Here is a 10,331-nt window from a genome sequence, read left to right as displayed (position 1 = left end):
TTCCTCGGACACAACCAATATTTTATTCCACAAGTGAAATAATACTAAAGAGAGAAGATACAAATGCCTTAAGAAGATAAGAAGGGAAATGAGAGGTGTTTTTAAATCCTAAACATTAGGCCTTCTTTTATAGGGTGAAGTACCAACCCAATTTACTTCCCAATCGATATGGGATATTGACATATTCAACAAATCTCCACCTTGACAAAATTTCACATCTTCAATTCTCTCTCAATAACAAATTTTGGTTGTTTCTTCATCTTCAATCTTCAGTGTTCAACAATTGATCAAATCCAAATAATGTTGAAACTTGACCGCAACCACCACTTTTGTCAGCATATCAGCAGGATTCTCATAGTATGATTTTTCTTCACCGTGACTCCACCTTCTTCTATGATTACTCGTACGAAATGATAGTTAACATCAATGTGCTTCGTCCTTGCATGATAAACTTTCTTCGCTAATTGAATAACACTTTGACTATCACAAAAAATTGTGATATTTTTTTGTTCAACACCAAGCTCTTTTAGCAACCTCTGAAGCCAAATTGCCTCCTTCACAGACTCTGTAATAGCCATGTACTCTGCCTCTGTTGTAGACAAAGAAACTATTGACTGCAAAGCAGATTTCCAATTAACTGGTGCCTTAGCAAAATTAAACACATAACCAGTAGTTGATCTTCGTTTGTCCAGATCACCCGCAAAATCCGAGTCACAATATCCAACTACAGACTAATTGCCTTCCTGCTCAAAAACTAACCCAACATCTACAATATTATGAATATACCGTAGAATCCACTTCACAGCTTGCCAATGCTCCTTTCCTGAATTATGCATATATCTGCTAATAACTCCAACAACTTGTGAAATGTCAGGTCTCGTACAGACCATCGCATACGTCAAACTACCAATAACATTTGCATTTGACATATACTCATGTTTAGCTTCATCTTTTGGCAACATAATAGTACTTAGCTTAAAATGGGGAGCAAGTGGAGTACTAACTGGCTGAGTCATCTCATCTATGCCAAAGCGCTGTAGTACTCTCTTCAAATATTCTTTCTAAGATAAACAGAGTTTCTTTGAATGTCTATCTCTTATTATCTCCATGCCAAGAATTTTCTTTGCCTCACCCAGATCCTTCATCTCGAACTCCTTCTTTAGTTGAATCTTCAACTTATCAATTTCTTCCGAATTCTTAGAAGCTATCAACATATCATCAACATATAGGAGAATATATACGAAGGAACCATCTTTAAGCTTGCGCAAATACACACAATGATCGTATTTGCTTCTCTTGTACCCTTGCCGCAACATAAACTTATCAAATCGCTTGTACCATTGTCTAAAAGATTGTTTCAATCCGTACAACGATTTTTCAAGTTTGTATACCATATTTTCTTTTCCAGCAACTTTGAATCCTTCTGGCTGAGTCATGTAGATTTACTCCTCCAAGTTTCCATGTAAAAACACAGTTTTTACATCCATCTGAACTAGTTCCAAATCCAACTGTGCTACCAAAGACAACATAATTCTAATGGAGGAATGTTTTACAACTGGAAAAAACACTTCATTGGAATCAATTCCTTCCTTTTGAGCATATCCTTTGGCCACCAATCTTGCTTTGTAGCGAACATCTACTTGGTCCAACTATGCTACCAAAGCCAACATAATTCTAATGGAGGAATGTTTTACAACTAGAGAAAACACTTCATTATAATCAATTCCTTCCTTTTAAGCATATCCTTTGGCCACCAATCTTGCTTTGTAGAGAACATCTACTTGGTTAGGAAATCCTTCTTTATTTGCGTAAACCCATTTGCACCCAATTGCTTTCTTTCCCTTCGGGAGATTGGTCAATCTCCATGTATGATTTTGATGAATGAACTATATTTCATCATTCATGGCAATCCTCCACTTATCTTCTTCTGAACTTTGGACTGCGTCTTTATAAGTGGTAGGAACATCATCAGCTACAATTGAGGCGGCACAAGCAACCGTCTCTATAAGATGAACAGGTTTTGTAATTGTCCTTTTTGGCCTGCTGGTTGCTATTGATTCAAGTTGTTGTTGAGGTTCCTGAGTTGAAATCTCCCTCTCTACTAGCTCTTCTTCTAGAGGATAATCTTCATTTGTTTCCTCCTCTATTTCTTGTGTAGAAAAAATAAATTTTCCCTCAAACTCCACCTGCTTAGAAGCACCCTCATTTTGTTTGGTATCTTTTGTTACCTTATTTACCATAGCAGATTCATTAAAGGTAACATCCATGCTGAATATTACTTTCTTTGTCATAGGACACCATAAGCGGCATCCTTTGACTCCAGATAAAAATAGCCTTCTTTGCCCTTGGATCCAATTTTGACTCTGTCACATGATAATATGCAGGTGAGCCAAACACGTGCAAAGAGTCATAATCTACATCAGGCTTTCCATACCATTTTTCAAATGGTATCTTTCCATCAATAGCAGCAGATGGTAGACGATTAATGAGGTGTCATGCATATATAATTGCCTCAGCCCAAAATTCTTTGCCCAACCCAGCATTGGACAACATGCACCGTACCTTCTCCAGTAAGGTCTGGTTCATACGTTCTGCCACTCCATTCTGTTGTTGTGTATGTCTGACAGTGAAGTGTCGGACGATGCCATCATTTTTACAGACCTTATTGAAATGATTATTTTTGTATTCACCTCCATTGTCTGAGCGGATACACTTGATCATACTGCCTGTTTGATTCTCCACCATTGTTTTCCATTTGAGAAAATTCCCAACACTTCATCTTTCCTGTTTATTGTATACACCCACACTCTTCGGAAAAAATCATCAATAAAGATTACAAAATAGTGCTTCCCACCCAATGAAGGTGTTTTGGAAGGACCTCAAACACCATAGTGTACATAATCCAAAATGCCTTTAGTATTATGGATCGCTGTACCAAATTTAACCCTTGTCTGTTTCCCTTTGACACAATGCTCACAAAATTCCAACTTGCAAGTCTTTACTTCTTTTAACAATCCTTGATCTGATAGAGTTTTCAAGGATTTTCCTCCAACATGCCCCAAGCGCATGTGCCATAGCCTAGCTGCTTCTGCCTCTTTGTCGTCATTGGATGTCATTGTCGTTGTCCCAATAATTATACTACCACGATATCGGTACATATTATTGTTCTTCCGATTGACTTTCATTACCACTAGTGCACCGGAGCATATTCTCATCATTCCATTTTCTGCAATGATTTTGAACCCTTTTGATTCTAGGGCTCCCATAGAGATGAGATTTTTCTTCAAATTGGGTACATATCAAACATCTATTAATGTTCTGATCATTCCATCATGGTTCTTTAATCGTATTGAACCAATGCCATATGAGGTAAGAGGGCTGTTGTCTGCTATGTGGATGACTCCATATTCTCCTTCTTGAAAATCCACGAACCAGTCCCTGTTGAGACATATATGATAGCTACAAGCTGAGTCCATCAACTATATGTCTGATGATGTTGATGACTCTATTGTAACTAATGAGAAGTATGAATCATCACAATCAGCTACATTTGAATCCATAATGGCCTTTCCATTGTTATGTTTGGCCTTATTCTTCAACTTCGGACAGTCTTTCTTCCGGTGCCCCTTTTCTCGACAAAAGGCACATTCATCTTTGTTGGGTCTAGATCTTGACTTGGATCTTCCCTTCTTTGTCCTCGTTTGATTTTGAGGACGACCCCTCACAACTAGTGCTTCTCCTTCTCCGCCCTTATGTTTTTCTCCCTTTCTTTGTTCATAGCTATACAATGCCGAACAAACTTCTCTGAGACAAATTTCGTCATTTCCATGGAGTAGAGTAGTTTCAAGGTGCTCATACTCATCAGGAAGTGACCTCAACAACATCAAGGCCAAGTCACCATCATCAAAAGTTGCATCCATATTTGCAAATCCGTGACCAACTTATTGAATCTGGTGATATGTTCATTCATCGTGGTACCAGGAACATAGGTGAAGCGAAACACTCTCTTCTTCATGTACAATTTATTTTGATTATTTTCCTTCAAAAATTTATCCTCCAGTGCTTTCCATAATTTACTTGCAGAAGTTTCCTTTGTGTATGGATATTTCTGCTCTCTAGCAAGGTACGATCGAATGGTACTACAAGCAACACGGTTGATAATTTTCCAATTTTCTTCTCCAATAACATCTGGTTTCTTTTCTTCAATGGCAAGATCTAGCCTTTGTTGAAAAAAGACATCTAGAACCTCGCCTTGCCACATCCCAAAATGTCCTGACCCGTCAAAAATTTCTACCGCAAATTTCGCATTTGACACAATTCTTATCATAAGCGAAGATGCCAACGATGACATATTATTGACACTTGATGTAGATTCTTCTTGTTTATTGTCTTCCATTTTTAACACAAATATTATTTAATAGCTGACGTCACAAATCAAGATTATTTCCTTTCTGGTGTGGAAGATCAGACTAAGCTGCAACCACAAAACATACTCAGATAGAACCTTGACTCAGTTACCAAGATAAATCTTTTCTAATGTGGAATATCAGACTATGCTGCAACCACAGAGCATACTTAGACAGTACCTTGGCTCTGATACCAATTGTTACGGAAGCCAAATGTATATAGTGTGAATGAGTCACAACTACTATACCAAAAATTATGGCAGCCACTAAATTATAAATAAGACAACAAAGCAACAATAAAAGGAACATCAAAATTTACGAGGTTCGGCCAATTTTGCCTACTTCCTCGGACACAACCAATATTTTATTCCACTCCAAAAATACAAGTGAAATAATACTAAAGAGAGACGATACAAATGCCTTGAGAAGATAAGAAGACAAATGAGAGGTGTTTATAAATTCTAAACATTAGACATTCTTTTATAGGGTGAAGTACCAACCCAATTTACTTCCCAACCGATGTGGGATATTGACATATTCAACAACTCTTTTCATATCTGATTGCATACCTTGGATGCTTAGAAATGTAACTTATTACTTCATCCAAAAAAGGAAGTTTGATGGAATTTTGAAATTCAATCTCTTAAAACATTATTGGCATTTGTCAAATTGCAACACTGTTTTGAGCAAATGCGCACATTTCTAATCGATTTTTAAATTTACAGGTATTTGTATTTTGGTAGCTGAGCATGAAATTCCAAAGAGTGCTTGGGATCAGGTATTTCTTTAATTGGTATAAAACTCATAGATGTTTAATATGTTCCTTGTTTTTCCTTTATATTTAGACAGTTATTTTGGTTTCTCATTATTGTCTAATTAAATGCATTGCACCGTTGCATATTAGTCCTCTACTTCTTTGTCAGTCGGGACGCTCTTCTCATAGTGTTAGTAACCAGCAGAGAAAGCCACCAGGATATGGAGTGTCAAACACTAATTTGACTTAAGTATTATAGCAGTGGTTGTTGAATAATGTATCTTAATGTAATGACTAGAAAAGTTTAAATAATTGAATAAATATGTGTTTTTAAACAGTAGCTTGGGATATCTCAATGGTGATAAGAGTAAGTGCTGTCACAGTCTTATGAAACAGTGATTGACCAATCTTTCCATAGTTTTGTTCTAATTTCCATAGTATCTTTTTCCTGTCTGCCTGGTTTATACAAGTGCTGAACTTATCGAAAGATATCTGTTGGTTGTAAAGTTCTTTTGTCATGAAAGTTGTTTTTTTTTAAATCTAGTTTCCTTACCAGATGTTAATTTATTTTAATTCCTTCAACTGATATTATAGTTTTTTGAACAGATTTCTTTATGAAAAGATATATCTCCGTTAAACAACGTGTGAAACTCCCTGCAATGAACTATCAATTCATTGAACATGTTACTTCATGAAGCAATTTGCATTAGCATGTTCTTTTGGTCTTCTTCTTAAAAAGAGGCGGCTATATATTCCATATATGTTGCTGGTCGAGTAAGTTATATAAAAATGACATAAATGTTGCTAGAACAGGAACGAAGGGATAAGGTTGGTGATACTTCTAATTCAATACTTGCACCATTAACTTCATCTCACTCTGAGCTGCAAAGGTCATGACTACGCTTGATATTTGTTAATATCTCATCCTTTCTCTATAGAGGAAAAAGAAATTGACGTGACTGGGATTGAACAAGGAAATGGAGGAATTTTATTTCCTTTTATCTTATCAGAATACACAGACATTACTATTGTACTAAATAAAACTTGAGGAATATTACATGAACTAAACCATTCCTTTACGATTATCCCCATCATCACAATCAGCTACAGCTATAGTTGTCGTGCTGTGCTCATTCTTGTAGGTATAACTCCTTGCAGCAAAAACATAGACACACAAATTTACTGCTGTGATTGTAGCCAGCAACCAGTAGAAATAGTCAAGGCGGCTGCTATTTAGATCCTTCCCAAACCAACTCTTGCCACTGTTCTTTGTGATATGATCCACAATAGTTATCAAGAGGCTGCTAATAAAATTTGCAGCACCAATCACACTAAGGTAAAGTGCGATGCCCAAGCTCCTCATGGTATCGGGTACTTGGTCATAGAAGTATTCTTGCAATCCCACTAGGGTAAACCCATCTCCTATTCCAATGATAAGGAATTGTGGTGCTAGCCAAAACACACTCATTGAAGCTGAACCCTCAAAAGGATTTTTATGAACAACATTCAGTCTCTTTCTCTCAACCAAAGCTGCAACTACCATACTAGAAACCGAGAAGATCATTCCAATACCGATCCTTTGGAGAATACTAATGCCTCTCTCATTTCCTGTTGCCCTTCTCATGATAGGTACAAGGATTTTGTCATAGATTGTGACAGATATTATCATGCCAACTGCTGTCAGGGCATAGATTGAGGCTGGGGGAATCTCAAAATTGTGAATGATTTTCCGGTTCATTGTCACGCCTTGTTTTATGAAAAAAGTTGCAGCTTGTGCTACACATATACCAAATGGTAAAGTGGTTAGCCAAATAGGAATCATGTTGATAAGTAGCTTCAGTTCTTCCACCTTGGTCACGGTTGTAAGTTTCCATGCATTCTGTTCTATTGAATCTTGTCTGTGATCCAGGATTGCGGCTTTATCAAGGAACCTGTAAAGTAAAATAAAAAAATTGTATTCAATACTATAATCCACCTTTCCTGAGTAATTGCATAATTAATCATGACTACGTTTCGAATCTTACTTCAGCTTTGTGGTGTGGCCTAAGAGCTTCCTTTGGGTAGTTTCTGACTTGGGAACTTCGTGTAGATGAGAAGGATTTGAAGGAAGATGAAGATTTCTTTTTCTAATTGCAGCTACTAGCACCTGTAGCATGGGTGTTAATGGACTTCCAGTTGCTTTTCTATAACGATAGGATGGCCGCCCTGCAATGAAGATGGCTATACTAGAAGCCATAACTACTGTGAGTATTATGTCTGCCATAGCCCAGCTAACATGCTCTTGGACATAAACGATAAGAGTAACACCAAGTAATAGGCCACAGCATAGCCCAAAGTTCCACCAGTTGAAAAAGGACATCTTCTTTCTCCTTTCTTCAGGATTTCCATCATCAAACTGATCAGCTCCAAAGCTCTCTAGAGAAGGCTTGTGTCCTCCGGTTCCAAGAGAGATTAAGTAGATCGCAAGGAAGAAAATTGGCTCGTGGACCTTCCTCGGTTCATCACAGAGGTTACCATCACAAGGTTTTAAGCTTGGGACCACTCTAGACATTGTCAAGAGAAGCAAGCCCTGATCCACATTTAAGCGAGAACAAATAAGAGAGCATTTTTGGGTGCTGGGCAAACAATTATTTTTTTTATAATTTCTAAAAGTTCCAATGATTCTACAACCAAAAATTGTGTTTATGCAGAGACGACAATGTGATCCAAATTCCTGTTGTTTAAATATGATTTCCAGGAAGTATTTATTTGCTATCTATAAGTAGAGGATTGTTACCAATCATTGAAAGCTACAATATGGATATTAGCCGATTTCAGCTTCTTACACAGTTCATAGTGTTACTACTTAGTAGAGTCAACAGCTTTTGCACATGCTTTTCTTTATTTTATGGATATACTCTTAACTGCCATTCCATGTTGTAACTTGCAAGGAGCAGAAATTGTGGTTACCAGGAAGTAGACCGTGGAAGAGACAAGAACGGTGGAGAATCTTCCCAAGTATGCGTCAGCCAGAAAGCCTCCAAGCAATGGCATCAAAGTGGTAACTCCTGACCAGTAGTTCACACTTTTTGCTGCTGTTTTGAGGTCTTGATGGATGACTTTTGTTAGGTATATGATCAAACTTGTGGCTATTCCAAAGTAACTCAGCCTCTCGCTGAATTCAATCACTGTTTGAAAGGTAACAATTTTTCAGTATCTCCATTTACATAACCATAAAGGAGCATGTTCAACAAAGTAATAAATCTAATGACATTTAATTTTAACCAACTTAAATTGCGTATAATCCCAGATCACTATATGGGGTAAATTTTTCTACCGCTTCGTGTAATGGCATATAGAATAGTCTTCATGTATGACTTGTAATTCTTAATATCCTTATAAAAAGAAAAAGAAGTTGTAATTCTTAATATAAACAAAGATGTAATGAACAAAAGTATTGTGCTAAGATACTGCATAATATTTGGGGCCAGTAGGATGGAACCTTATACTAGGACAAATCAAGGACAATTGCAGCAGCAAGAGAAGGCATCACTCTATTATGCAATTTATCCTGGGATATAGTTACCATATACTTTTTTTTCAGTTCCTTAACTTTGGAAAAATGAAAAGATGTTTGCATAGAGCAGTGAGTTATTTACTTCTCCATTGACCACAGGCTTTCTATCGGACCATGGCCAACCAAGTGTAGAAATATCTATTTCTTGAACAAGCTGTAGCGCTTAAAAGGTAATGATTCTATTCAGTTAATTCTTGATTAGTCATTTCCTGACAGATGAACTACTAAATCATATAAGTTTATGAGCATTTATTGGATGGTATAATTCTTCTGTTATCCTCTGTAGACAAAATAATTGAAGAGAAAGAATAAAAAAAGGGCAGCCCGGTTCACTAAGCTCCCGCTATACGCGGGGTAATTGAAGAGAAAGAATGACTCAAGAAAATAATCTGGGAAAAGAAGAATCACAAAATTCTGAAATTCTTAGCCAGTTTTTGATTTAGGAGCTTACTCAAATAAGTTTGGGTTGCACAGAAGCGACTGAGCTAAAAAACAGTATTAGAAGGAACAGTTTCAATAACATGAAAAATAAGCACTTTTGAGGAATATCCACCCTCCCCATATCTGTCTGTTCTTTGTGCTTCAAATTCTTGGTTTAAGTGCTGGTTTCAGGAAGTCCTGAATATTTCTTAATCGTGGAGTTCTTTCCTTGTTAAACACCACGCAGTTATCAAACTTACAATATAATAATAGTAACTTGACTCCTACCTCTTGTTATTACTTACCTTATTCCAATCATGCAGCCGTGAGCATCATCGAAATGGAATGATTAACAGACCTGAAACCTAGTTTTGACTTGTATTTTTAAGAGAGTGACTTGTAATTTAGTATTTCACCAACATCACTTGTATATGTTAGAAGCATCTATTCTAGCTTGTGTTAAGCTCATGATTGTTTACGATAAGCTAGAGCTCTTTTTTATCTTTAGTTCTATGGATAGCTGGAACTTACTGGAGAGATAATTGTATATTATGAACAATCCAAACTGAAGAAGCCATTCCAAAATTTCTTTATCTTCAAGTAATTATAAATCATGAGAGGGAGAAAAATTAGACACATAATTGAAGCTATTGCATGAGTGCATTCCATTTGTTGGATAGATACTTACCAATGATGAAGAGGGAGGCCTTCCAAACACCAGTTGAATCCCTAAGAGGAACTCTTCCTTTATGATCGATAGAAGAATCATAAACCCATTTTTCCCCATCTATTTCTACTGATTCTGCTTTCATTACCTGTTCTATCTCCATATTTATCCTATCCATTTTCGGGCTCTATGATATCAGAGAAGATATATCAGTACTAAAGCAGCTGAGATAAGAAGCTTGTTGGCTGGATATTGCATGAGTTTGTACATATTATATAGGAAGAAGAATCCCTGCTCACTACTATTGTGGAAATTCCTGAGAGTGTGAGTGCCAAGAAGTGTGAAAGTAAATGGAATTATAGCCAATGATTGTGACTTGAGGTAGACAGACAACTCTTTCCACTAAATTAAAGCAGCACTTGGCTCTTAACAGCGAATGGCATCGATGCTACAATCAGATTCTTCTATTTGGAACTCTTGGCACAAAAGTGGTCATGATAGGTATTGCAGAGGCCTAAATTGACCTTA

General features: G+C 36.8%; 2 protein-coding genes across 2 annotated transcripts; both read right to left on the bottom strand.

Annotated features, from left to right (window-relative positions):
* Positions 1-1,886: 1,886 nt before the first annotated feature.
* On the bottom strand, positions 1,887-2,745 carry LOC138883779 (uncharacterized). Its single transcript, XM_070164491.1, has 2 exons — positions 2,563-2,745; positions 1,887-2,228 (listed from the first exon to the last, which is right to left on the bottom strand). Exons 1-2 carry the CDS (start codon positions 2,743-2,745, stop codon positions 1,887-1,889), a joined length of 525 nt encoding a protein of 174 aa, XP_070020592.1.
* A 3,380-nt stretch (positions 2,746-6,125) lies between these two features.
* On the bottom strand, positions 6,126-10,123 carry LOC104222089 (protein NRT1/ PTR FAMILY 5.6-like). Its single transcript, XM_009773267.2, has 4 exons — positions 9,825-10,123; positions 8,110-8,327; positions 7,185-7,729; positions 6,126-7,091 (listed from the first exon to the last, which is right to left on the bottom strand). Exons 1-4 carry the CDS (start codon positions 9,979-9,981, stop codon positions 6,224-6,226), a joined length of 1,788 nt encoding a protein of 595 aa, XP_009771569.1. The 5' UTR covers positions 9,982-10,123; the 3' UTR covers positions 6,126-6,223.
* Between the last annotated feature and the right edge of the window lie 208 nt (positions 10,124-10,331).

Source organism: Nicotiana sylvestris, chromosome 12, assembly GCF_000393655.2.
Source record: "Nicotiana sylvestris chromosome 12, ASM39365v2, whole genome shotgun sequence".
In the NCBI taxonomy this organism is placed as follows: domain Eukaryota; kingdom Viridiplantae; phylum Streptophyta; class Magnoliopsida; order Solanales; family Solanaceae; genus Nicotiana; species Nicotiana sylvestris.
This window is presented reverse-complemented; position numbering and strand designations above follow the sequence as displayed.

Bases quoted from the DNA above. Each gene is read 5' to 3' on its own strand.
- LOC138883779 (XM_070164491.1), bottom strand. From the start codon at position 2,745: ATGGTGGAGAATCAAACAGGCAGTATGATCAAGTGTATCCGCTCAGAC. The intron at 2,229-2,562 runs GTACGGTGCATG...ATGGTAAATAAG, and splicing joins ACCAGACCTTACTGGAGAAG to GTAACAAAAGATACCAAACA.
- LOC104222089 (XM_009773267.2), bottom strand. From the start codon at position 9,981: ATGGATAGGATAAATATGGAGATAGAACAGGTAATGAAAGCAGAATCA. The intron at 8,328-9,824 runs GTAAGTATCTAT...CCTTTCAAACAG, and splicing joins GGCCTCCCTCTTCATCATTG to TGATTGAATTCAGCGAGAGG. The intron at 7,730-8,109 runs GTAACCACAATT...AATGTGGATCAG, and splicing joins CTTCCACGGTCTACTTCCTG to GGCTTGCTTCTCTTGACAAT.